The 26,688-nt window shown below is 61.5% G+C and overlaps 4 protein-coding genes across 6 annotated transcripts in view; 3 read left to right on the forward strand and 1 right to left on the reverse strand.

The window, feature by feature from the left end:
• Positions 1–5,794, reverse strand: part of SUPT6H (SPT6 homolog, histone chaperone and transcription elongation factor) — a 30,029-nt gene extending 24,235 nt beyond the window's left edge. The window contains exon 1 of one of the 3 annotated variants that reach the window (XM_086624357.1): positions 5,744–5,794. The gene's annotated coding sequence lies outside the window, so the exon portion shown is untranslated. The other 2 variants (XM_086624358.1, XM_086624359.1) reach the window with 2 other exon arrangements.
• A 75-nt stretch (positions 5,795–5,869) lies between these two features.
• SDF2 (stromal cell derived factor 2) lies at positions 5,870–7,298 on the forward strand. The gene is made up of 3 exons (XM_086624872.1): positions 5,870–6,047; positions 6,135–6,331; positions 6,773–7,298. Exons 1-3 carry the CDS (start codon positions 5,870–5,872, stop codon positions 7,058–7,060), a joined length of 663 nt encoding a protein of 220 aa, XP_086480998.1. The 3' UTR covers positions 7,061–7,298.
• Positions 7,299–7,876: 578 nt separating this feature from the next.
• Positions 7,877–21,886, forward strand: BLTP2 (bridge-like lipid transfer protein family member 2). Its single transcript, XM_086624642.1, is given in 41 exon segments — positions 7,877–7,947; positions 8,671–8,800; positions 9,061–9,107; positions 9,392–9,554; positions 9,634–9,752; positions 10,139–10,199; positions 10,409–10,444; positions 10,446–10,608; positions 10,764–10,887; positions 11,231–11,355; positions 11,441–11,508; positions 11,602–11,750; positions 12,006–12,124; positions 12,367–12,530; positions 12,673–12,937; positions 13,059–13,264; positions 13,425–14,255; positions 14,257–14,521; positions 14,771–14,962; positions 15,056–15,258; positions 15,339–15,457; positions 15,531–15,751; positions 15,894–16,084; positions 16,169–16,268; positions 16,342–16,544; positions 16,893–17,187; positions 17,599–17,756; positions 17,860–18,066; positions 18,188–18,287; positions 18,480–18,662; positions 18,953–19,074; positions 19,153–19,308; positions 19,392–19,513; positions 19,598–19,778; positions 19,858–19,944; positions 20,048–20,158; positions 20,245–20,380; positions 20,603–20,727; positions 21,076–21,177; positions 21,283–21,417; positions 21,627–21,886. Coding segments are annotated over 41 exon segments (6,738 nt in total). The 3' UTR covers positions 21,810–21,886.
• An 825-nt stretch (positions 21,887–22,711) lies between these two features.
• On the forward strand, positions 22,712–26,296 carry RSKR (ribosomal protein S6 kinase related). The gene is made up of 12 exons (XM_086624800.1): positions 22,712–22,762; positions 22,856–23,053; positions 23,783–23,866; positions 23,945–24,013; positions 24,172–24,241; positions 24,998–25,105; positions 25,279–25,319; positions 25,419–25,446; positions 25,552–25,641; positions 25,712–25,800; positions 25,872–25,982; positions 26,075–26,296. Exons 1-12 carry the CDS (start codon positions 22,712–22,714, stop codon positions 26,294–26,296), a joined length of 1,161 nt encoding a protein of 386 aa, XP_086480926.1.
• The last annotated feature ends 392 nt before the right edge of the window (positions 26,297–26,688 follow it).

Genomic DNA, 26,688 nt, shown 5'->3' on the forward strand with positions numbered 1-26,688 from the left:
AAGTAACAAGACACTACAGACACGGGATGTTTTCTATATCCAGAACCTTCTGTTTGATGTTTTTCCCCAACTGGGGTTTCTGGAAGCAGTATAAATCAAGCTTGGCACAAAGGAAAGTGTGTGTCCATAAAGACACAGCTCAAGTTCTATCTCTCTCAGCCTTCCACTTCTTGTGGTTACAAAACTTGCTGTCATTTTTAAAATTTTCAAAGCATTTTTTTTTAGTTCCTTTTTACATACATGAAAACAACAGAAGCTGACAAAAGTCAGCTCTAAGAAAAACCAAATCAATGCCTCAAATGGCTGTGAAGATGAAAACCTCAGCCCAGGAAGAAGTACCAGCCTTTGGGAAGGTACAAAAAGCAGCTCAGAGGTGTCAGATCTAAAGTCAAAACCTCCATGTTAAATTACATCTGGTATATTTTAACACAAAAAAAATAAGAGAAAAAGATGAGAAAAGAATTCTATGTGCCCGGGAATGATACTTAAACAAACATGCTTCAAAATGTTCCCATAATTGTTTCCCTATTGCAAATAAACAGCTGAAGGAAATCAGTCCCATATGGGACAATCTGATCAAGGCTTTGCCACGACACTTCTCATGTGCAGGACTTCTTCTGCCCCAAGATCCACACATCTGGTGCACAAACACAACTTAGAGAAAACCAGGGACTTATTTCTCTGTTAGAAGGGAAAAAAAAAAAAAAAGTGCAAGGTCGATCTTGGATAATCTTTTAAGTCTTAAAATACTAACAGCTCCAAAGAACGTGTGGGCCGTATCTCATTAAAGAAAATCCACGGCAAAGACAAGGCAAAGCCCTCTGCCAGATTTCAGACACAAGCACGTAGTAGCTCATACTCCTTGGCTGCAAATTACATGGCTGTGGCCAACATCTATCTACGACGCTCCAGAGAGGCAGAAATCGCAGCGGGCCAAGGCTACCGCTCTGCACCCAGACAGGACACGGCTGCTCTGGCTTTGTGCGTGGGCACGGGGTGATGCCTGTCCTTGAGAAGACGCTGTAGAAGTCACACATGTGTATTTAAGCATCACTCTCAAAATAATGCTTCAGAGGGCAGTACAGATGCTGGTTAATATGTGTTCCTGAAGCAAATGCCACTAATGAATTGTGTAACTACCTACAGTAGAGGATTGTGTTTACCAGCCTGTGTATGAATATTACGTCAAATTCACAATTTCTCACCATTTCTTTTTCTACACGTACCCACCAGGGTGTATTAACATACATAAAACTGCAGGCTAAGTGGCTTTTCCTAGAGCGTTTCCAGTTCTAGTAACTTCATTTCTCTCCTGTCCATGATCAATGCACAAACCCAGCAAGACGGAAAACCCTCGTCATACCACCACACAAAATTTCACTACCCTCTGCCAGTGAAGCATTTTGCTCCCAATTCCAACTTCCTTCCTCATCACTGTTCTACCATTTCCTGGCAATTTCAGTTCATGTCAAATCAAATCTGTCTGGACACAGGGGAACACCTACGACTTAGGAAACCCATCTCATTTAACGACCCAGCCAAGCAGGTTCCACACAAGCCAACCGCCCACAAAACCAGGTGCTTTCAGCTCCAGTGACATCCACGTCAGGACAGCGGGGATGTCACTTAGGACTGCAAATGAAAGCAAGGGCAGGTATTACCAAGGAGACGTTGAATCAGATGTGGACTAAAGGCACCTCTCCCACCCTCCGCAACAGAGGGGTCTTAGTTTGAGATAGAACAGGACAGGGAGGGAGGCAGAGAGCGCAGCCAGCGCGGGTGGAGGTGCAGAGGTAGAGCTCACACTAGCACCAGTGCCCGGCGGGACCCCCCAAGCAGCCGGTCGCACAGGGAAAGCCCCACTCTAGCAGCACCACTTGTCTGGCCCTGGAGAGGGTTTAAAGACTCCAGACAGAGGTCCAGCTGTATCATGCTACGGGCCTTTCCTCGGAGCGGCACAGCAGCATCCCTGCTCCTGTAACACAGGAGAGGGTCACAGATTGCTGCAGCACAGGAGCAAGTACTAAATTGCACCAAAAAGGCAGGGAGATCACATCTGATCCTGCATGCTTACCTGCGCACAAGCAGACAGGCTCCTATAAGTGATATATACGTATCTTTACCCCAAAGATACCCCAGGGCCACTAGACGCTGACCAAGACGGATCAAAACCAACAGCAATGCAGCGAGCAGCGCCACGACGGCAGCAGGCGAGGGAAGCGGGGGGGCCTCCGTGCCAAGCCGGGCACCCCGAGCACAGCCTCTTCTGCTGGGCAGCAGCACCAGGGCAGCTCGGGGCTGAGCGGTTACATGACCTCTGCTTTTGAGCAGGGCCGTCCGCACTTGGATCAGCTCAAGGGTACAACGGCAATTGTCCAGAGTCCGCAGCTCCTTTTAACTGGGATGACCCTGAGCAGACAGCTCTCTCCGCTGTCAACACCAAGACCGTCGATCTCTGATCAGGTTGGCAGGACCGGGCTGGACATCAGCAGCAGGCACCGTGGGTTGTCTCTCCCATTAGGCGAGGCAGTGCCTTTAGAACAAGTGCCACTTTGTGATGGACCTGAGAATTCTGGAAACCAGAGACTCAAATATCTGTAAAGCATTGGTCACGCATCCAGATACCTGCTTGCTGCTCAGGACTTCAAAACATCGCAGTGCTGGGGGCAGACACAGCTTTGTCCATCATACGCCAGCAGAATTCAACTCATTAGGTTTAGAAATGGAAATATGCAGGGAGCACCTGCAAAATATCAGAGTATGTTATGGGAAAAACTCCCGAACTTTACCAGTTTACGGTGGCACTCTGGCAAGGCAAGAGACACAACCGTGTGCAGGATGGCATGGGGAATGACAGTGCCCCACAAGAGGTTCAGAGCCTGAGCAGGTGTGGGGTGAGGGGAACCAGAAGCATCTCATGCTCTCCAGGCACAGAGATGACAACTAAGGCATTGAGACCTCAGCAGTGCTCACAGAATAAACAAGGAGCATCCTCACAGCGAGATACATTTATGATTTAGCCATCAACCTCAGGATATCAGTGCCAACACACAAAACAGCAAAAACAATTGTTAATCCAGGCTTAACTACAGCCTGAGTGCTGAAGAGATGCAAGTTCCGACCTCTCCCCATCCTTCATGGGAGAAACTACATCAAGGCCCTGACCTGATTCTTTTTTTTTGGTTTTGTGAGGGTTTTTTTTGAGGAGAGAGGTGTTGGACAGAGATTGTTTTAACCACTGCCATTTACATGGTTCGACTCACAATCCACATAAGATCAAGTAGGTCCATGGAACCACATTACCAAAACCACCACTGAACAGTTTTGCTCAGTTCTCGTGTCTACACTTCAAAAAGTCAAATTGGAGAGGATTCAGAAAGCTCTGTGAGAATAAGACAGCTCGGAAACTTGATTCAATTAAAATGTAGAGCCCAAGGAAGTCCAATCTATTCATTTTGTCGATTAAATGCTCATGAAATTAATTCAGCACAGCCCAAGTACATCCACAGGAGTAACAGATTGTGACAATAAACGGCTCGTTAGTAAAAACCCAAACAAACTGGAAAGGTAATGCCACTGTTCCACCCCCTGAAGCTCTCACAATTAAATCAATATTGGCTTTCCTCAAAAAAAAAAAAAAAAAAAAAAAAAAAATCCATGATTGAGCCGGAACGTGTGGATTTAACACTAATGACTAAGCAATGATCAGGCTGCATCCCACCACGGAATTCAGACAAGATCATATTGGCTTCTTTTCATTTGAAGCTTATGAGGCTAACAGAAACATCCCCGTGAAGCACTGTAAGGCATTCGCATCACAACAAAACACCCTCACGGGCACCTCGTCAGCGCTGACCTCTTCCTCAGAGCCACTCCTTGGTACGGGGAGGGACTTCTACATGCCAGTCCTGATACAAAACTATACGCTGATGATGCTGTATTTAGCTTTTATAGTTGTTTCATGAATTTCTGAAGTCAGGACCTAAACCAGACATTCCCACCCTCCTCAGGGGTAGGTGTGCAAAGGAGCACAGGGGCAAAACGACGACTAGAGACGAACGCTGCTGCGACAGGGAAAGTCCAGGCAGCCAGCCACTGCAGCTCAGGAACTTCCCATACCTGCTTCGTTAGTCTTAATGCTCCCCATCGGTCCCACCGCCCCCGACACTACTGGTGGGTGGAACATCCTGTGGCAGAGTGGCACAGTTTAATAGCATGTTGTGTGAAAAAGCACTTCCGTCTGTTTATTTTAGACCTGCAGCATCATAATTTCCTGTAAGAAACAGAAAATTGATGTTTCCCCCTCGCTTTCTCTGACCTGCCTATGACTTCACGCACCACATCGTACCTCCTGTCACCAAGGTTCTTCCCTAAGGTGAGGAAACGAAGGCTTTGCTTGCCTGGAAACCTGTTTGTCCATGCTGCTCCTGCCCCTACCTTTTCCAGAGCTCCCCTTTCGAGACAGGCTAACCAGAACTGCCAGCAATATCCAGGGCACAAACTGCCAACTATTTATGCAGGGGCGTAATGATGTTTTCTGCTTTGTTCTCTGCTCCTTTAAAGTAATTCCAAAATACCCTATTTAGGCTACAGCGGGGCGTTGAAGCAATGTTTTAAAAGAAACAATTGCTGAGACACCAACAGCTCTTTCCTGAACAGTAAAAGCTGATGTGGAGTCAACTGCTGCGGTGTTTGTTACCTTCATTACACCCGTTGCCATCATATCTCGTTTACCACACTAGCACTCAGCCTCTCGATATTATCCGGTCTCTGCAACTTCCCGCAGCCCAGTTTAGCTATCTTAAATAATTTAGGATTAAATCTTCCTTCTTCACATCATTATATTCAGAAAAAAAAACACAAAACAGCAGAGACAACTGTGAAAGCCCACCATAACCTCACTTCCCTGTGAGCACCGATCGTTCATCCCCTCCCTTTCTTTGCCACCTTTTAGTCGGTTATTAACTCCCAAAAGGGTCTTCCCAGGCTTTTCACGGTCGACCTTGTCACAAGTTTCCCAAACCAACCGCAGTGCTGCGGGAACCCCACCTGCGGAGCAGGGCGATGCGGACTGCCAGCGCACCTGAGAAACAAAGGTCAGACCCTTCCTCGCCCCCCCCGAAAAGCAGCCCGACGCTCTCCTCGCCCATCACCTCACATCTACCAGCTTTTCCTACCGTGTCAGCGATGTTCCGCAGCCTCCGGGCCTGCCGCGGGCTGTACCGGGGGGAAGCCGGGACGCTCCGGCGGGCGGGGGGGCTGCAGCCGCCTCCTGCTCCCGGGGAAGCGGCCCCCCACCCCGGCCGCCAGCCCCCTACCCGCCGTCTCGCCTTCCCCCGGGCGCTGCCCGCCCCAGCCCGGCTCCCCCCACTGCGGCACGGTCCCCAACCGGAGTTCCTCCCCCTCCCCAGGAGGCTCCTGCCGCCGCCAGCCGCACCCGCGGCTACCGGGAGCGGAGAGGCCGCCGCTGCCTTCGCCCCCCCCAACCCAGGCCCACAGCCCGGCCCGACGTCAAGCACCGGGACGTCCCTGCCGCCCTTACCGGGGCTCAGGCCCGCCGGAGCCGTCCAGCCCCGGAGGCCTCGGAACCGCCCCGGGCCCTGCATGGCCCCGCCGTTCCCCCGGTAACAGCCCCCCCAGCCAGTTCCACAGCAACGCGCGCCGTGTCGGCCCCCCCCCCCGCCGCCGCCGCTCACCCCCGCCCAGGTCGTCGCGACCCCCGCACCGCCCGTCGCGGCCTCACCCGAGGCGCCGAGGGAAAATGGAGGCCTCCGCGGCGGCGGCGGCGAGCGAGGGGGGGCGGAGCAGACGAGCGGCGACCTCCTGAGGGTGGAGCGGCACCACTTCCGCTTCCGGCGGCGGCGGCGGGATGAGGGCGGCGGTGGCGGCGCGGCGGGCGCCGCCGGTTCTGGTGTTGGTGCTGGTGCTAGCGCTGGGCGCGGCGGCGCGGGGCGGCCCCGGGCCCGTCACCTGCGGCTCTGTGGTGAAGCTGCTCAACGTGCGGCACAACGTCCGCCTGCACTCGCACGATGTGCGCTACGGCTCCGGTAACGGGAACACGCCGCTCCATCACCGCCCCGGTACCGCGCCCGCCGCGCCGGGCCGGGCCTGAGCGCGGTTCTCTCCCTCCGCAGGCAGCGGGCAGCAGTCGGTGACCGGAGTGTCGGCGGCGGATGACGGCAACAGCTACTGGCGGGTGCGGGGCCGCACGGCGGCCGTCTGCGAGCGGGGCACGCCGGTGCGGTGCGGCCAGGCCATCCGCCTCACCCACCTGGGCACCGGCCGCAACCTCCACAGCCACCGCTTCGCCTCCCCGCTCTCCGGAAACCAGGTACCCGCCGGGCGCAGCCAAGACTCCCCCCTCGGGACTCTGGCCCGACCGGGGATCCCCCCTTGTCCCCCGGGCCCAGCCTCTTTCCCCGGGCACAACCAGGTTCCCCTTCTCACCCGGGCCCTGCCGGGTCGCCCAAATCCCTGCTGGGTTCTCCCTGTCTTTGCCCTCCTGGATCCCAACTGGATCCTCCTTGACCCCCAGGTCCTATCTTGTTCCCCAGTCCCATCCGGTCCATACCAGTCTCGCCTTGTTCCCCAGTCCCTACCAGCTCCCCTTTGCCCTCCCAGGCCCCTAGTCCCAACCAGGTCCCCCACCTTGTCCCCCAGACTCAGCCTCTTCCTCTGCCCCCTGCCCCTTGCACTCTGGGCCCGACTCAAGGCCCCTGAGCCCCCCTCCCTTCATCCCAGCCCCCCAAAATGAGCTCTTTTCCACCCGCAGGAGGTGAGCGCCTTTGGGGAGGCCGGCGAGGGTGACTACCTGGATGACTGGACGGTGGTTTGCAGTGGGACCTACTGGGTGCGGGACGGCGAGGTGCGCTTCCAGCACGCCTCCACTGACGTCTTCCTCTCGGTGACGGGGGAGCAGTACGGGCGGCCCATCCACGGGCAGAAGGAGGTGCACGGTATGGCTGCCTCCAGCCAGAATAACTACTGGAAGGTGATGGAGGGCATCTTCATGCAGCCCAGTGAGGTCTTCAAAGCGGAGCGGTACCATGCAGAGTTGTGATGGACAGACCGACAGACTGCCGTTGAGCCTCTGGGCGCTGCCCTGCGGTGTTTGGGACTGCTCAGCCCAGGGGATGGTCCCTGTCCCCACCTGGGTCTGAGACATGCCAGGACACAAGAGTCCCAAATCCAGCACAAAACAGATCCCAATGTCCTGAATTCAGTGCAGAGCAGATCCCAGTGTCCCAAATCTGACACAAAGCAGATCCCAATGTCCAGACCTGACCCAAAGCAGAGTCCAACATGAAGCAGGTCCCTGCGTCCTAAATCCAGCCCAAAGCAGATCCCAACGTCTAGACCTGACCCAAAGTGGACCCCAACATCTGAGATCCAGCACAAAGCAGGTCCCTGTGTCCTAAATCCAGCACAAAGCCCAGCCCAACATCCAGACCTGACCCGGAGCAGATTCCCAAACTCCCCAACCCATCCCTTGTAGCTCCATCCTCCGTTCCCCCTCCAGCCCAGGACCCCCGTGAAGGACTGCCATCCCCCGGGAGCTGTGCCCTGTCACCCCCCAAATTGTACCCCAGACTGCGCCCGGCGGGGCCCTGAGGCCATAAAGAGCTGAAATCCTCCCGTGTCCCGTGGCTGTTTGTGCAGGGGGAAGGAGCGGGTTCCCTCCGCTCCCGCCGTATCCCGGTGCCGGCCCCGGCGCGGCGCTGCCGCTCACTCCGGGAAAGCGCCGCTCGGCCCCGCCGCGCCGCGCCGCCCCGCCCCTCCCAGCGGCCACTCCGGGTGCGCGGGCGGTCGGCCCCACGGGCGGCGGCGGCGGTGCCGGGGTGGGGAGGTGGGGGCCGCCGCGGGGCCGGGGGCCGCCATGCCGCCGCCGCTACCCGCCGCGCTGCTCGGCCTCGTCGTCGTCGCGGTGCTCGCTGGGCTGCTGGCGCGGTCAGGGCCTGGGGAGCGGGTTTGGGGGCGTGAGGGAGCCCCGGGGGCTCGGGGGGGGGGGCGCAGGGGTTATAGGGGGGCTCACGGGACGGGCGGTGGGGTGATGGGGGTGTAGGGGGGAGCGCAGGGGTTTGGGGAGGGTGACCGGGCTGGGGGGGGCCCGCAAGAGTCAAAGGGGAGGCCGCGGGCTGGTGGTGGGGGTATGGGGGGGTTTGGGGAGGGTGACAGGGCTGTCTGGGGTAGTGTCGGGGGTGGAGGGGGCCCGGGGGCTGGGGGGGGCCCGCAGGGGTTATGTGGGGCAAAGAGGGCTTGGGAGAGGGGGGTGTCAGGAGTTTGGGGTGCTCACGGGGCTGGGGGAGAGATGTGGGGGGAGCCTACAGGGATCTGGGGGGGATCCTGGGGCTGGAGGGGCAGTGTGTGGGGCACAGGGGTGCTGCGGAGGTGTCAGGGGCTTAGGGGTTTTCAGGGGTCGAGGGGAGCCTGCAGGGGTGGGCGTGGGGTGTTGGGTGGGTGTGGGGATCAAAAGGAGCCCTTGGGGCTGGAGAGGGGGTGCCAGGGCTTGGCGGGGGGACACCCTGCAGCGTCCCTGCCCCAGCTTGAGGCACCCATGGCGGAGCTCCTGTCCAGCTGTGGGTGCTGCAGCTGGCACTTGGAGGGCAAAGAGGGTTCCCGGCCCCAGTCCCAGCAAGGAGGCTGACCCTGGCCTTCCGCCCGTCCCCGCAGGTGGCTGGCATGTCGCCTGGCCGTCACCTGGTGCCGGCAGAAGCTTCGTGCAGAGCTGAAGATTGGCTCCTTCGGCTTCTTCTGGGCCCAGAACATCAGCCTCAAGTTCCAGCAGGAGCAGCAGACTGTGGTAGGTACCCGGGCAAGGGGCAGACACGGGCAGGCAGGACACTGTGGTCACTTCCAGGCTGGCAGCAAGTCCCTGCAGCCAAGCTCCTGTTGCACAGCCCCATAGCTGATGCCAGGCCCTTCCTTCCATTGCCAAACTCGGGGTTTTTGGGTGCTCCCCGCATGATGCCAGGCATTGGGAGCAGAGTGGGAATGTCAAGATGAGCATCACAAGGCAGAACCAGGTTGTTGCTTCTCTGACCTACCTGTGCATCTTTGTAGGAGATCGACAACGTCTGGATATCCAGTAAACTGAGCCGGGAGCTGCCGTATGTACCTCTATCCCAGCTCCCTCCTTGCTGTCTTTGCGGGGTCTGGCTTATCCCTGTCCTCGCTGACTGCGGTTCTGCTGCCTTTACACCCTTCTGCAGTGCCAGTTTCCTCATGCTCTGCTCTGTGTGGGAGTGAAGCACCTCTCTTCAGGGTGGCAGTGTCTTGTGGATGCTCTTGTGCCAGTCCTGCACGTCCCTGGGGTGGGAGGCATCCCTGGCGATGGGGCCGGCTGTGCCTTGTGTGAGCTGTTGTAAGAGTTGTCTGTGCTGTGCTTCTGCAGGCGCTACTTTGAGCTGTGTTTTGGCGAGGTGCGAATCCGCACTGATCTCCAGAAGAGCCCTGGCTTCCAGCAGTCCGTCCCGGAGGCTCCCAGAGAAGCCAATGGAAATGAAAGTAGAGCTGACCTGACTCTTAAGCCCTCCCTGCTGAGGCTTCTTAGCCAGGTGAGGCACTGGCTCAGTGAGAGGCTGTTGGGGGCTGCGCTGCTGTCAGACATCCCTCACAGTAGCACCTTCCCCCCAGCTCTTTTCCATCCACATGGACTCCATCAACGTCATGGTTCTGCACGTGGCCACCTCAGAGTCTCTCTGGCACATCCAGGCCAGCAAGACCCGTCTCCTCCTGAACGGCGATGGCAAGAGGTAACGCTGTGCTCACGTTCTGCTCTGCTGCCCCAGCCTGGCCCTGGGTCCCTGTGGGGCTGAGAGGCTCCTCTGACCTCAAACAGACTCTCTGTTGTCTCACCCCTCACCCCATCCCGCTCCATAGCATCTCATGTCACCTGTGATGTGACACATTAACCTCCTCCAAGGCTGGCCTGATCCCTTTTTCCTTCACGGGAAGCTAGAGTTGTGTGTTCTCCAAATTGGGAGTTGCTGCTCTGTGCACTGAGTTAGGGTGTGCTCTACTTTTGGGAGGACTTGGAGCAGGGACTTGGGGTCCCTGTATCCCACAGTAAAGGGAGGGCAGGGACTCGGTTTGGAGGCAGTGGGGCCTGCAACCTCCGTCTTGTCTCTGCTCTCCCCAGCCTGACCTGCGAGGTGAGCCTGACAAAAATGAACAGCAAAGTGCTCCGGAGCAGCCAGCTGGTGAGTGCTGGGGAAGGGTGAAATTCAGCACTTTGGGCCTGGGCACTGGCTCTCTGGGACACCCCAAGGACCTGTTCCAGCGTGTCTCAGAGGCTGGGTGATGCTGCAAGGCTCTGGGCTCCATGCTGTGCCCAGAGCTTCACCTGCAGCATCCACCAGCAGGGAGCTGAGTGACTCCCTGCATGCTCCCTGCCCGTGTCTATGTACAGGATGACACCTGCCTGGCGGAGCTGGCCCTGGCACTCCTCCCTCTCGCTGGAGATCAGCAGCAAGCAGCGGCTGGTGGGCGTCAGGCTGTGCATCCGGACCCTGCAGGCAGAGCTGCACGAAGGGCTCTTCTGCAGCCCACTGCTGCACCGCATCGCTGCCGGGACCCAGCGCAGCAGCGTGGGGGAACAGCCCAGTGCAGGTCAGGGATGGGGATGGGCCCTGGCCAGGGCAGGGGCTGGCAGTGACCACACTTGCACTACAGCCAGAGGGATTTGGCTGTGCCATCGCTGCCACCCACTGCAGGGAGCAGGGGTCTGGGCAAGAGCCTTCTCGTGATTCTGTGTCTCTCTCCAGGCCCGGGGGAGCCCCTGAAGTCCCTGTCTCTGCTGAGCAGGGACACACTGCAGCTTATTCCCAGGAGGATGGAGGTGAAGCTGGAGAACAGCAGCGTGGTGCTGTCGATGAACAGCCAGAAGAGGTAAGGAGGCAGGTGGAGGGGGAGGCTGTCCTAGCCCCCATCAGCACTGGGGAGAGAGACTTGGGGACAGCTGTGCTCATCCCCTGCTCTGCCAGTGGGAAGGACTGAGCTTGGCCTGGGGCCGGGCTCTTGGGGAAGGAGGAAGGCACGTCAGCTAGTTCTCCAGCAGGACGGCTTGATGGGAGTCCTCTGCTGATGGGATGAGGGTGCTGGGCTGGGCTGCAGCTGGGCACTGGCTGATGTCTTTGTGCTAGCGTGGCGGTCAGCTGGGGATGAGGGATGGGGAGATGGAGGACCTGACGGTGCAGTTTCCCTTCTGACGGTGACTCCCTGCTTCTTATAGGCACCTCACCTGGAGCCTGAAGCTGCTGCAGTTTCTATATCAGCGTGAAGAGGAGCAGATCCCGCTGCGCAACTTCACGCCCACCTCAGACCTGGACCAAATGAGTGTAGACCTCCAGCTGGAGGGCAAGTAGCCAGGAGGGTGCCCGCGGGACAGGGCTGCCATCACTGCCCTCCACCACCCCTCACATCTGCTCCTGTCTCTCTGCAGATGGCCTTCTCCTGTCCCAGAGCCGCCAGCGCATCGTGTGCCTCAACTCCCTGAAGACCAGTGTGCAGGTGAGCAAGCCCTGGCCATGCTCCTGTCCCTGGGGGAGGCTGGTTTGGCTCCTGGTACGAGCTTTTTGCCACCCTGCCCTCTCCCTGCTCTAGGTCACAGCCATTGACCTTTCGGCTGCTGTGCTGCTCAACACCTGCATCATTCACTACCGGCACCAAGAGTTTTCGCACTGGCTGGGCCTGTTGGCACAGGAATACTGGTGCCAGGCGGTGCCTGCCCCCAGCCAAGGGCACAAGGGAAGGTAAACTCAGCCTCAGCGCAGCTGCTGGTATCGCAGCTTGTTTCCTCTTGCCTGCCCGCACTCTGGCAGGGTGCCTCGGCACCCAGCACCTTATCTGCCCTGTGCACAGCCTGTGGGACAGGGAGGCTGGTACAGAGGGGTGGCAGGCAGTCGGAGGGGCCCCTGCAAAGAGGGCATCCCTCTGGGCCGGCTCCCTGCCAGGTTCTGTGGCACGCGGTGCCCCAGTGACAGCCCGTCCCCGCTTGTCCTGTGCAGGAGCTATCCCCAAATCATAGCGCCCATCATCCTGTGTGCCTCGCTGTCCAACGTCAATGTGTCAGTGCAGCTGGGGGACACGCCGCCCTTTGCCTTGGGCTTCAACTCCATCTCTGCAGGTACAGGCTGGCAGCTGGCCCCGGGGTGGCTGCTGGGCTCTTCTTGGGGGGTCGGTGGCTCCACCTGAGAGGCGCCAGGATGGCAATGGGGAGGGCTGTGCCACCTCTGTTCTTGCCCGTGTCTGTGTCTGGCCAGGGGCTGTGGACCCCTGCCTGGTTGTGTCTGGGTTGCCCCTGTTCGGGGGCAGCTGCGCAGGCAGCAGTGAGCCCTGTCCGCGCTCACTCCTCCTCTCTGCCCACAGACTACCAGCACCTGCGGCCACAGAGCGTGCACCAGCGAGCAGTGCTGGCCGTGGACCACCTCTGCTGGCGTGTGGGCAACGACTCGCACATCCAACGTGCCCCGCATCCCCCTAACATGCATGTGTGGGGAGAAGCCCTCATTCTTGACTCCTTCAACCTGCAGGTGAGGGGCTAACCGAGGGAGTGAAGGGTGGCTCTTGAGGGGGGGAGCTGCCTGGCTGCCACTCCATGCAGTTGGTACAGGGCTGCGTGGTGGTATGGGGACATTCTGCAGCCTAAGAGTGATCATCCTGTTTGTCCTGCAGGGCAGCTACAACCAGCCCCTGGGGACATCCAGCGCCCAGTCGGACACGCTCTTCCTGGACTGCACCATCCGGGGGTTGCAAGTGGAGTCGTCGGACACCTGCACCGAGTGCCTGACCAGGGTCCTGCCCCTGTTCTGCCCGCGGCCCAGCGGAGCTGAGTTTGCCAAGCAGTCATCCTCTGCCTCAAGTGAGCCCTGGGGGCTGCTCTGGAAGGTGGATCTGAAGGTGGAGGATGTGAACCTCTTCACACTGTCTGCCCTGGTGGGTAAGTAGCATCCAGAGTGATCCCAGACGGCTGTCCTGGAACAGCCTTCATGGTCAGAGGAACATGGCATGTGATGGTGTGCCTCCTCTGTGCCTCCAGCACTGACATGCCACCTCTCTAGGTGCCCTAGAGCTGCGGCTGGACACGCTGACCGTCCTGGGGAGTGCCGAGAGTTGCACAGTCAGTGTCCAGGGAATGGTGCTGGCCTTGGTGAAGAGCATCACTGAGAAGATGCAGCCGTGCTGCAAAGCTCCTGCCATCCCCAACCCAGTGGCCAACCTCTCCATGCTCTCCATCACCTACCACAGCAGCATCCGCTCTCTGGAGGTTGGTGTGGGCCTCGGGTCTCTGCTTTATCCTGTACTGGTGGGACTGGGATGCATGAGGCAGGGGGAGGATTGCACCAGAAGGTGCTGGAGGGGACAACAGGGCTGTGCTGTGCTGGACCTGGCAGTGACTTGGTGCCTGCTCGCTCTCTCCGCTGTAGATGCAGTGCGGTGAGGGGCTGGCGGTGCTGTGGAGCCCGCCCGACCACATGCACTTGTACCATCACACCCTGGCCACCCTGCAGTGCCATGAAGCCTTGCGGAGCGCTCTCCGCCACAGGACACCTCCCTCCCTGCCCCCAGAGAGCCCAGCGTCCCACCCAGCCACCCCTACCGAGACACCGGGGCCTCTCCAGCCGGATGGGACCCCTCCCAAAAGACTCCTGTCCCTCTCACTGGAGCTGAGCTCTGCCAAGCTCACAGCCTTTGTCTCTGAAGCCAACTACATCAGCCTGGCTGCCGAAAGGACCTCTGTGAGCTGGCACGGTGGTGCCCTGCACGGCTACTGCCCTGAGCTGGCTGCCGGCTTTGACGGACACAGCATCTTCAGCTTCAAGGAGGTGGAGGTGAAGCTGCTGCCAGAGCTGGAGGAGGTCATCTTGCACCGCTGCGCCTTCCCCACCCTGCGCACCCTCCGCAACCGTGGCTGGGCCTTCTCCTTTGCCAGCGTGACCATCGAGTTCCCCTACCAGTACGACTTCTCCCGCACGCTGGATGCTGCCGTGGGCGTGCAGAAGTGGCTGAAAGGTCTGCACCGGCGCGGGCGCCCTGCCAGCACAGCGCTGCCCCCCGACCTGCTGCTCAAAGTGACGCACTTCTCCTGGGTCTTCCTGGACGACGTCTTTGAGGTCAAGCTACGAGACAACTACGAGCTGATGAAGGACGAGAGCAAGGAGAGCGCCAAGCGGTTGCAGCTGCTGGACGCCAAGGTGGCTGCGCTGCGCAAACAGCATGGCGAGCTACTGCCTGCGCGCAAGATCGAGGAGCTTTACCGCCTCTCTGGAGAAGAAGAACATCGAGATCTACATCCAGCGTTCGCGGCGCCTCTATGCCAATACGCCCATGCGGAGGGCCCTCCTCACCTGGACCCTGGCCCACCTGGAGCTTGTGGCCATGGCTGATGAGTCCTTCCATGGCACGGAGCGTGTGTTGGAGCAGATGAGGGACCTGGATGGCGTCAGCCCGTTCCCCCCTGAGGGTCTGGAGATGGTCACCCAGTGGTGCCGCATGATGAAGGGCAGAGTTGGCAGTTTCTTTGGTGAGTTGCTTTGCGTGAGAGTGCCCGTGGAGGACAGCACAGTGGCTGTGTGGCCTGGGCTCCCGGGACAGGGACCTGCTGGCACCATGTGGTGTGTAGCCAAGCAGGGACAATGATTTTTGGAGGTTCATGGGAGTGGGAAGGGAGCAGAGATGTGACAAGACAGCGGCTCCTGCCATGACCCAGAGTAGGGGACTGGCACAGTGTCTCTTTGCTGCCCCATCTCTCAGCCCTTCCTCTGCCCCGCAGTGCGGATCCGTGACTACCCTCGCTACCTCTTTGAGATCCGGAACTGGCAGCTCTCGGGCCGACTGATCGGAGCTGAGCAGTGCGGCCAGGCCTGCTCCCGGCGCCGCCAGGTCCTAAAGCTGGGGCTGCCCTGGGGGGACGCAACAGTGGAGAGGAACATGCCGCCCTTGAAGTTCTACCACGACTTCCACTGTAAGAGCTGGAGGGGCAGGGGGACTCTGTGTCGGGGTGGGGATGGGGTTGTGTGGGACGTGCAAAGGGCTGAGCCAACCTCTTTGTCCCCAGCTGAGATCTCCCAGTACACCATCGTGTGGGGGCCCTGCTGGGACCCAGCCTGGACCCTGATCGGCCAGTGCGTGGATCTCCTTACCAAGCCCTCAGAGGACCCCAGTGCCCCATTGCCCTGGTGGGACAAGAGCCGCCTTCTCTTCCACGGCGACTGGCACATGGACATCGACCAGGCCAACCTGCACCAGCTGGCCACCGAGGTGGGTGCCACTGGGGACAGGGAGCAGAGCATGGTGTGGGGCTGGCTCACACCTGCCTCTCCCCATGCTTGTCCTTGCAGGACCCCTACAACACCACAGAGAACATGCACTGGGAGTGGAGCCATCTCTCCTTCCACTGGAAGCCTGGGCAGTTCGTCTTCAAGGGCAACCTGGACATCAACGTCCGGACAGCCTCCAAGTGAGCATGGGCCCAGGAGCGTGGCGGCTGCCACCAGCACTGGGGGGTAACCAGGGTCTCTTTCCCTATTCAGATATGACGACTGCTGCTTCCTGCACCTGCCTGACCTGTGCATGACGCTGGACCTGCAGTGGCTGTGCCACGGGAACCCCCACGACCACCATGGCGTGGTGCTGCGCTCCCCTGAGTTCCTGCCCGAGGTGCCGGTGGGGCAGCAGTACGATTCCTACCGTGCCTTTCGCTCCGAGAACCTCAACCTCTCCATCCAGATGGACCTGACGCGGCCCAGTGAGGGTGGGTGACAGCACCCTGGAATCCCTTGGGGGCGAGGGGGATGGAGCAGGGCTTGCTGGTTTTAGCAGTCTTCGTCAGTCGTGGGTCAGGTGCTGCCATGTCCCTGCCCCACGGTGCTGGCTGACGGCGGGTGTATTCTCAGAGCACTCCCAGCCCCGGATCCTGCTCTACAGCAGCACCCTCCGCTGGATGCAGAACTTCTGGGCCACGTGGACCAGTGTGACGCGCCCCATCTGCCGCGGGAAGCTCTTCAACAACATGAAACCCAGTAAGAAGAAGCTGGGGCAGCATTACAAGCAGCTGTCTTACACCGCGCTCTTTCCCCGGCTGCAGGCAAGTCCTGGGGTGGGGGTCTGGCGTTACCTCCCCGTTCTGCCTTCACTGGGCTCTCAGCCTCCGCTGTCTGCTCCCTCGCAGGTGCATTACTGGGCCTCCTTTGCCCAGCAGCGGGGGATCCAGGTGGAGTGCTGCCAGGGGCACATCTTCACTCGCGGCACCCAGCGGCTCATCCCGCAAGGTGAGTGGGGGCCCTGCTGGCAGCTCTTCTAGGCAGGGCAGGGTCCTGGCTGACCCCTCTCCCTGTTCCCCAGCCGGCACGGTGATGCGACGCCTCATTTCGGAATGGAGCATCACACAGATGGTGAGTGACCTTAGCCAGGTCACCGTGCACCTCATGGCCTCCACCTGCGATGAGAACGCTGACCACCGGCTTGACACCTTGGTGAAGAAAACCCACCTACTGAGCCTGTCCTCCCTCACCTACCAACGGCACAGCAACCGCACGGCTGAGGAGGTACCGCGGCAAACACATGGGCACGGCAGGTGTAACCCAAGCTGATGGCATCCCCCTGAGACAAGGGGACCTTGCTCTTTGGGTGCAATGGAGGAGAGATTTGGCTGGAGAGGAGACAGACCTGCAGGGTCTCTGATCTCCTGAGTGCCTGGCCAAAGGGATGCCTCGTACCAGCCATGGCATCCCTGGTGTGGGTCCCAAGTGAGGGCTCTGGGATGGTCCTCCGGGCTCTGCTCCCCATGCCCCGTCTGTGGGGACCAGCAGAGCTCCCAGCTCCCATGTGTGAAGCCCATGGACAGAGACTGGGAGTGGCTTTACCATGCTGAGGCTCTGACCCTCTGTGCCCAGGAGCTGCCCCTGCGGGATGGGGACGATGGTTTCCACACGCACCAGCTGCACTTGGTGGACCTGCGGGCGTCGTGGACCACCACCAACCGGGACATTGCCTTCGGCCTCTACGACGGCTACAAGAAAGCGGCTGTGCTCAAGCGCAACCTGTCCACCGAGGCCCTGAAAGGACTGAAGATCGACACGCAGCTGCAAGCCAAGAAGCTGAAGCGGGGCCCACTCTCTGCTCACTCCGTCCCTGCCAGGGTGACCGCTCCCATCACCAGCGGCCGTCCCGAGAGAGCCTCCTCGGGGGGTAAGCACAGCACGGAGCAGAGCAAGGAATCATAGAATCATAGAATGGTTTGGGTTGGAAGGGACCTCAAAAGATCATCTAGTTCCAAGCCCCCTGCTATGGGCAGGGAAACCCTCCACTACACCAGGTTGCTCAAAGCCTCATCCAACCTGGCCTGGAACACTTCCAGGGATGGGGCAGTCACAGCTTCTCTGGGCAACCTGTTCCAGTGCCTCACCACCCTCAGAGTGAAATTTCTTTCTTAGATCTAATCGAAATCTCCCCTCTTTCAGTTTAAAGCCATTGCCCCGTGTCCTGTCGCTATATACCCTTGTAAAAAGTCCCTCTCCAGCTTTCCAAGGAGAAACCCAAAGCTGTGCCTGCGTTTACCCTCTCACCCCGGCAGCCTCGCACTGACCTCTGCTTCCCCAGGGGCCTACATGCTGCAGAAGCTCATTGAGGAGACAGACAAGTTTGTGGTCTTCACGGAGGAAGAGTCGGGGGCTAGTGAGCAGCTGTGTGGCATCGCCGCCTGCCAAACTGACGACATCTACAACCGCAACTGCCTCATCGAGCTGGTCAACTGCCAGGTACCTGCCCTTGGCCAGCCCGCCTGTGCCCACCCTTTGCTGTGAGGGGGCCATGCCTGCCCCAGCAGCGCTTGTCTGACCCCCAGGGTCTCTCCCCCAACAGATGGTGCTGCGTGGTGCGGAGACGGAGGGCTGCGTGATTGTGTCTGCCGCGAAGGCCCAGCTGCTGCAGTGCCAGCACCATCCTGCCTGGTATGGGGACACACTGAAGCAGAAGACATCCTGGACCTGCTTGCTGGATGGCATGCAGTACTTTGCCACGACGGAGAGCGGCCCCACCGAGAGGGAGCATGGGCAGCTCTGGCTGGAGGTGAGCGGCTGGAAGGGGGCTGTGATGGGTGAGCTGGAGGGGGCTGACAGGCAACACTGTCAGTGCCCTGGCCAAGGCAGGGAGAGCAGGGACAGCCAGCGGTGCCTCCTTACCTCCCCAGGTGAAAAATATTGAGGAGCATCGGCAACGGAGCCTGGACTCGGTGCAGGAGCTGATGGAGAGTGGGCAGGCGGTGGGGGGCATGGTCAGCACCACCACAGGTACTGCCCGCGCAGCTGGCCACGTGTCTACCTCAGAACCACTCGTGTGACCCCAAGGCTGGTGAAGCTGAGAGTGCCTGGCCTGTCCCCAGATGGCTTCAGGAGCTGCCTGGTGCTCTGAGCCCTGCGCCGTGGGGTCCCCAACGTGCTGGGACATGGCGCTCTGACTGTGGTCTCCCTGCCTGCCCCCAGACTGGAACCAGCCCTCAGAAGCCCAGCAGACCCAGCAAGTGCAAAGGATTATCTCTCGCTGCAGCTGCCGCATGTACTATATCAGCTACAGCCATGACATTGACCCCGAGCTGGCCACACAAATAAAGCCCCCTGAGACTCCCGCCAACCAGGAGAAGGAGGATCTGCTGAAGAAGCAGGAGGGTGGGTACATCCAGGCACTGTGTCTCGGGGCAGAGCTCTGGGCTGAACCGCAGGGACCAGCTAAGTCCAGGGATGTCTGTCTTGGCCCTGCTGAGATCAGAGGGGTACATACAGGAAGGGGTCCCCAGCCACGTGGCAGTTCACTGATGATGCTGGACATGCTGTAGCTGCTGGAGCCAGTGTAACCACCTTGGCTTGTTCCCCATCCCTCTCCATCTTGGGCTGTCCCCCACATGCATCTTGTTTCTGGCCATGCTGAGGCCCTGTGTGTCCTTTGTGTGTCCTTGCAGGAGCTGTGGACACGTTCACACTGATCCACCACGACTTGGAGATCTCCACCAACCCCGCGCAGTATGCCATGATCCTTGACATAGTCAACAACCTGCTGCTGCACGTGGAGCCCAAACGCAAGGTACCCACGAGGCTTCAGGTCACCATGTCACTCACTGCACCCAGTGCAATCCTAACCTGCCCCTATCTCTGTGTCCAGGAGCACAGCGAGAAGAAACAACGGGTGCGCTTCCAGCTGGAAATCTCTAGCAACCCCGAGGAGCAGCGCAGCAGTATCCTACACCTGCAAGAGGCCGTGAGGCAGCACGTCGCCCAGATCCGGCAGCTGGAGAAGCAGATGTACTCCAACGTGAAGGTGAGCCCAAGTCCCAGGCAGGGCCTGGCTCCTTGGTGCCCCTGCTCTGGGGTGGAGGGTGCTGAGGCTTGTCTGTCCTTCAGTCCCTGCAGGATGACAGCAAAAACGAGAGCCTGCTCGACCTTAACCACAGGCTGCAGCAGCAGCTGAGCCAGGAGAAAGCTGACCTGCAGCTGGAGAGCGAGGAGCTGAACATACTGATCAGGTAGGGTCCATCTCTCTGTTCCCCAGTGTTGTGTCCCCCTTACTCCAGTGCTCACACATCCCAGCGCTGCCCTCTCTGCTGCAGGTGCTTCAAGGACTTCCAGCTGCAGCGAGCCAACAAGATGGAGCTACGAAAGCAGCCAGAGGACGTGAGTGTGGCACGGCGGACTGAATTCTACTTTGCTCAGGCACGCTGGCGCCTGACCGAGGAGGACGGGCAGCTGGGCATAGCTGAGCTGGAGCTCCAGCGCTTCCTCTATAGCAAGGTACGGAGCCGGCCGGTGGCACCTGCAGCCCCCGAGCTGGGAGGCGGGACATGCAGGACTGAGGGGTCTGTGTGCGCAGGTCAACAAGTCTGACGACACGGCCGAGCATCTGCTGGAACTGGGCTGGGTCACGATGAACAACCTCCTGCCCAACGCTGTGTACAAGGCAAGCGGCAGCCTCGGGGAGCAGCCCTGCGCTCTGGGAACCCATGGGTGGCCTTGCCAGGGTGGCCTGTCCTCACCCCGGCCACCCATCCTCTTCCCTGCAGGTGGTGCTGCGTCCCCAGAGCTCCTGCCAGTCCGGCCGGCAGCTGGCACTGAGGATCTTCAGCAAAGTCCGGCCACCCGTGGGAGGCATCTCCATCAAGGAGCACTTCGAGGTGCCAGGGCTGGGCTGGGAGGTGTCAGGGTCCCCACGGGGTATGGGCAGCGTTTGCCCAGCTCTGACGTGCCTCTCTCCCTGCAGGTGAACGTGGTACCCCTCACCATCCAGCTTACCCACCAGTTCTTCCATAGGATGATGGGTTTCTTCTTCCCCGGCCGCAACATGGAGGAGGAGGAGGTGGGGGATGAGGAAGACAAGTCCAAGCTGGTGACGACAGGTGAGAGTCTCATGGTCACCCTCCTCTCTGGCACCTGAGTGATGTCCCTGAGGAGCTTTAGCTGCGTGTCCAGGATGTTTGTGGGCAGCTGCTGGCGCACCACGTGCTAAGGAACAGGGGCTCATGGTCTCCCCTGCGGGCAGGGAACTGTTAGGTGGGATCTGAGTCGCGGCTGACCTCCAGCCAGACACCAGCCACCACCCACCACCCTGTTTGTCCCAGGGATCCCCGTGGTGAAGCCGCGGCAGCTGATCGTGGCCGATGACTCGTTGGGCCCAGGGAAGGGAGTCGCTCAGGGACTGAATCGAACGTCAGGGGTCAGACGATCATTCCGAAAAGCACCTGAGGTACCTGCTGCTGCTGCCTTGAGGGGGGAATGTGGGAGGAGAGCCTTGCTGTGGAGCCAGGCTGTCTTCCCTTGGCTGCAGGGCTGGGCAGCAATGTCCTCCTGCATGCCTGCCCCGTTTTCTCCTGCTCCCTCCCACTATGAGGATTTGCGTCCTTTACAACCAAGCACCTGCACACTCGATGTGTTCCCTGCAGCATCTCATTTTCCTAACACCGTGCTAGAGCAGCTCTCACCTCTCCCTGGTGAAGCAATGCCATGGCATAGTGCCCGGCTGCCCCTTCCCTGCTGCTCTCTGGCTGTGTCCCCTCTCCTTCCCTTCTGCTCATGGCTCCCGCTCTGTTCCCAGCATCCTGTGGATGACATCGACAAGATGAAGGAGCGAGCGGCCATGAACAACTCCTTCATCTACATCAAGATCCCGCAGGTGCCACTCTGCGTCAGCTACAAGGTGCGGGGCCAGTGGGACGGGGTGTGCTGGGGAGGCGGTACAGCCCCTCCGGCTGGGGGTGGCCTGGGGCATCGTCCCACGCTGCCCGACACTCCTGTCACCCAGGGCGAGAAGAACAGCGTGGACTGGGGTGACCTGAACCTGGTGCTGCCGTGCCTGGAGTACCACAACAACACGTGGACGTGGCTGGACTTCGCCATGGCGGTGAAGAGGGACAGCCGCAAAGCCTTGGTGGCACAGGTAGGTGGGACCCCATCCCCTGGTGCCTCCTTCCTGCTCGCAGGGAGAGTGCCGGAGCTGCTCTGCCCGAGACAGTGGTAACCCCATGGCAGGTGCCACGTTCTCTGGAGCGGGAAGCAGCTGGGCTGGCATGGCAGCTCGGGCACTCACCCGCACTAAGGGACCTGGGTGTGGCTGTGGGATGCTGAGCCCCAAAAATCCTGGGGCAGGTGATCAAAGAGAAGCTGCGCCTGAAGCCAGCGGCCGGTGCGGAGGCCCGGGGGAAGCTGGAGAACAAATCGGACGGGACCATCCAGCAGCAGGAGGAGGACGAGAAGGCGCGTCTGCTCATCGGGCTGAGCGTGGGTGAGAAGAACCCCAGCAAGAAGTCAATCTTCAGCAGACGCAAATGATGGCAGCACCCGGCTGGCCGGGAAGGGACTGGAGTGCCCTGTGCTCCCCTCGCCAGCGGGGCATCCCTATGGTGGGGGGGGAGCCACGCCGCTCGGCGCGGCGATGCCCGAGGCGGGGGTTAGCTGCACGCAGGCCCGAGGCAGCCCTGTCGCTGGGGATCAGGGGTGCGGCCGCACGGGGATGTGGGGTGCGACATGCTCTGGGGCTCCTTTGTGGGGTGCAGCCCCCCATGCCGAGGACTCCTACGAGCTTCCCCTCTCCCTGCTGGGCGAGTGCTGGGCCGGCCCCTGGGCCCGGTGAAGCAGCAGGATCACTCCAGGCTGGGAGAAAGGGGAACGGGAGAGAGTTTAAATAAAGAGTTTTTAATTTGGAACAGTCTTGGGCCACTGGCTCCTTATTCACCTCCCCGTTCGTGCCCCAGTGCCAGGCTCAGCGCTGTCCCCCTGCCCACCGCTGTGGCTTCACCCCCTGCCCTACCCCAGGGGGTGCTCAGGACACCTTCTTCGGGGGGGCTTGGGGGTCCCTCGCAGCATCTGCATCGTCCCGGGCTCTCTCCGTGTCCCTCTCCGGACTGCCCCGTGAGCCCGTCGGTGCCTCGGGCTCAGCGGGGGCTGCCCCGGGTTAGGGGGGCTGCAGCAAGGTGGGTGCAAAGGGAGGAGGGGTGGTTGAAGGGAGAACCCCGAGGTGCGCAAAGGGGGGTCGCGGGGGCTGTGCCCTGCCCAGAAGCGGGGTGGTGGGTGTCCCGGGGTGCGCTCCCGGTGCCAGGGGGCAGCCCCGGTGCCTGGCCCCGAGGCGAGGGGTGGTCGCGGCCAGGCGGGGCGGGGCGGGGCGGGGCGGCGGGGTTATGTAAAGCGGCGGATTACCGGGGCCCGGGCCCGGGGCGCGGCCGGGCGGCGCCGCGATGGGAGCAACGAGCAGCGGCCCCGGGCCGGCCCCGGTGCGGCCCCCCCAGGTGCGTGGGGCGCCGGGGGTCCCCCTCGGCCCCCCCTTCCTCTGCCCCGGGGTGCCCCCCGCCGCCCCTCTGACGCTGCCCCCGGTTCCGCAGGGCCGCGCCGTGGGGTCGTGGGTGCGGGCGCTGCTGGGCCGCGCCGGGCCGGTACCGGTACCGGGGTCGGGGCTCGCCCTGGTCCCGCGGGGCCCCGCCGAGGAGCCGCCGCTGCCCGGGTGGCCGCTGCCGCAGCTCGTCTCGCTCTTCCTGCCGGAGTTCCCCGTCCGCCCCTCCGCCCGCCAGCAGCAGCTCAAGGTGCCGTCCCGGGGCCCCCACCCTTCTACCGGGGTCCCGGTGCATCCTAACGGGGTCCCCGACCGTCCTACCGGGGTGCCCGCGCATCCCGCCCCGGCAGCCCCGAGCGACCTAACCGGTCCCCTCGCACCCCTTGCCGGGTCCCTGCACGTCCTGCCGGGGTCCCCCAGCACCCTGTGCACCTTCCCGGGGTTCTCAAGCGTCCTCCCGCTCCGTCCGCGCATCCCGTGCCGCCATCCCGGGATTACCGACCGTCTTACCAGCTCTCCTCGCACGCCGCGCCCGGTCCCTTCGCATCCTACCGGCGTCCCCGGCCGTCTCACCGAGTCCCCTTCTACCCCCGCCGGGAACCCGTGCCCCGTGGCGAGTCTCCGTGGGTCCTGCCGGGGTCCCTCTGCACCCTAATGGAGTCCCCAGGCGTCCTACAGGGGTCCCGTGTGTCCTAGCGGGATCCCGTGCATCCTGCCAGCACCCACAACCGCCGTGCTGGGGTCCCCGTGTCCCTGTCCCCCCCGCCCCCATGTACCCCATGCTGGCTCCCCATGTGTCCCACCGTGGTCCCTGTGCACCCTTTGGGGTCCCCATGTGTCCCCACCACCTGCCTTGGGTGCCCTGTGCCACCCCACCTCATGCTATACAGGACCCTGCACCCTGTCCCACCCCGCACACCCCGAACCTGTCTCTGTGGGGTGCTCAGGCCCTGCTGGGCCCCTCCCCTGCCCCCCCCAGATCCTGGGCTTCGTGGCCAAAGGCTCCTTCGGGACCATCCTCAAAGTGCTGGACTGTGGGCGGGAGAAGGTCTGCGCCGTAAAGGTGGGTGCTGCCCCCCGGAGCCCATGGGTGCCTCCACCTGCCCCCAGCCCCCCCCTTGATGCCCCTTCGCCCCCTCAGGTCGTGCCCAAAGTGGAGGTGCTGCGCCGTGACACCCTCAAGCAGTGCAAGGAAGAAGTCAGCATCCAGGTTGGGGGGGGGCAGGGGGGACTCCAGCCCATGGCGGGGTTCGGGGTGGCTGTGGGGTCTGCAGGAGGTTGCTGGGGCTGCGGAGGGTGGATGGCAGGAGTGAGGTCCTTGTCCCCCCACCCCGCGGGCCGCTCACCCTTTCTGCTTTGTGTCCCCAGAGACAGGTCAGGCACCCATTTGTCCACGGGCTGGGGGACAGCTGGCAGGGCCAGCGCCACCTCTTCATCAGTGAGTGACCATCTGCCCGCGGGCTCGCCCTGGCCCCCCCTTGCCTGTGCACGTGTCCCTGCCGCCTGCACACGTGTCCCCGCACACGCACACGCTCCCCCCGTGCTGCCCGCTGCCCCGCGGGGTTCCAGGCGCTTGGCTGCTGGCTCAGACCCCGCACCCACTGCAGGGATGGAGATGAGCCACAGCGGGGCAGGGACTAGTGTGGGGGTGAACGAGGTGCCTCAGCCCCACTGCCTGCCTGACTTTGATGGCCCATGCCACCTCGGTGTCCATGTAGCTTGTGTGTTCCCAGTGTCTGTGTGACCTCAGGGACCGTGTCACTTTGGTACCTGTTGGCCACAGTGCCTGTGCCACCTTGGAGCTGATGTGGTCATGGTGCTTGCATGTTCCCAGTGCCCACATGGCTCTGGTGCCTGTGTCACTATGGTACATGACCCTGGTACTTGCATGCTCCCCTGCCGCCTTAGTCATGCCCATGTCACCTTAGTGCCTGGTGCTGGTGCCTCTGTTGATGCTTGTGCCACCTTGGTGCCAGTGTAGTCCTGGTGCTTGTGTCACCTTGCTGCCCATATGACCCTAGTGCTTGCATCACCTCGGTGCACGGCCCTGGTGCCCATGTCACCTTGGTGCATGGCCCCAGTGACCCACTTGGACCCCTGCGCCCATGCCACCCTGGTGCCCGTGCCCCTTGTGCCAGCACAGCCCGACCCCACGGGGCATCCCGTCGGTAAGGCACGTCGCCCGTCCTGGCAGTGTGCACCTACTGCAGCACCGGAGACCTGCACGCGCTGTGGCGCGCCGCCGGGCGCTTCACTGAGGCCACCGTCCGCCTGTTCGCCGCCGAGCTGGTGCTGGTGCTGGGTGAGTGGCCTGCCATACTGGGGACAGCCACCACCATCCCCACTGCTGGGGACCAGCAGGCAGGGTCAGCCATCCCCCGGGTTGGGCAGCTGCCTGCCAGGTGCCATGGGGATGGGAGTGGGCACTGTGCCAGGAGCGGACCCACTGCTCTGACGCCTCTGTCTTCTCCCCAGTGTATCTTCACGACCTGGGCATCGTGCACAGAGACGTGAAGGTGGGTGGCAGCGGAGCCAGGGGGGCTGGAGGATGGGGTTGGGGGGGTCTCCGAACCCCTTGGCATGGAGAGGCCACCCCAGCACCTGTCTCATTTCAGATGGAGAACATCCTCCTGGATGAGAGAGGTAAGAGTCTGGTGACACTGGCATGGGGACATCCCATCCAAGGGGATGCCCTGTCCATGGGGACACTCCATCCATGGTGCCCCCACGCAGTGTCTCTCCCCACAGGACACCTCAAACTCACCGACTTTGGGCTCTCCCGGCACTTGCGGTGGGGTGAGCGAGCCCACACCATCTGCGGCACCCTGCAGTACATGGGTAAGGGGGCAGCGGGGGGATGCAGTAAGGGGCACAGCCCCCCCAGCTGCTCACCTGCTCATCCCCACAGCCCCGGAGGTGCTGAGTGGGGGGCCCTACAGCCACACAGCTGACTGGTGGTCCCTGGGAGTCCTGCTCTTTGCCCTGGCCAGTGGCGAGGTGAGGACCACAGGGCAGGGGGGGAGAGGAGTGTCCCTTGGAGCCCCTAAATCCACTCCCTGCCCCCCCAGTTCCCCGTGGCACCGGCGGGGGACCATGTGGCCATGCTGGAGCGCGTCAAGCAGAGCAGCTACGAGAGCCCGCCTTCGTTCAGCTCTGCGCTGGCCCGGCTGATCGCCGAGGTAACCCTCTTACCCGGATTTTGTGGTCCCTGCTGGCCTCCTGGGCTGGATGCCAGGGTCCCCACCACTCACTGTCCTCCCTCTGTCCCCAGCTGCTGTGCCACAACCCCCTGCGCCGCCTGCGCTACCTCCACCACTTCCAGGCGCACCCCTTCTTCCGTGGGGTGGCCTTTGATGCTGACCTGCTGCAGAAGGACCCGGTGGCGGTGGCAGTGACCCCGCGCACCCCTGAGCAGACCCCACCCGACCCCACCACCTTCGCCGACTTCGACTGCGACCTCGCCATTCCCCCGGGCCGGCCCTGGCCTGGCTGAGCCGCCGCAGCCAGGACCCCCGGCATCGCTCAGGGACACCCCCAATACCCCGGCAGTGGGTCGGACCCTGCTGGGCCGGGTCCCCCTTACCCCATCTCTGTACCTCTCCCCGCGGAAGCAATAAACCCGAGAGCCGCGGGCAGCGCTGCGGGGGCTGCCCTGACTCCTGCGGGACCCCCGGGGGGCGTGCGGGGCTGGTTGCCCCCTTCCTCTCCTGCGGCAGCGGTCGGGGGAGGTCTGAGGGGCCGTGCAGGGCTGGTTCGGCCGGGACAGGAGCTGGGGAGGCCCCGGGGGTAGCTGGGCCCGCCCCCGCGACAAGGGCTGCGCGCTCCCGCTGCGCCCCGTGCTCGGCGCTGCGCACCGGCTTCCCCGCGGGGGCGGGGCCTCGCGCA

Source organism: Tauraco erythrolophus, chromosome 21 (genome assembly GCF_009769465.1).
Source record: "Tauraco erythrolophus isolate bTauEry1 chromosome 21, bTauEry1.pri, whole genome shotgun sequence".
NCBI lineage: Eukaryota > Metazoa > Chordata > Aves > Musophagiformes > Musophagidae > Tauraco > Tauraco erythrolophus.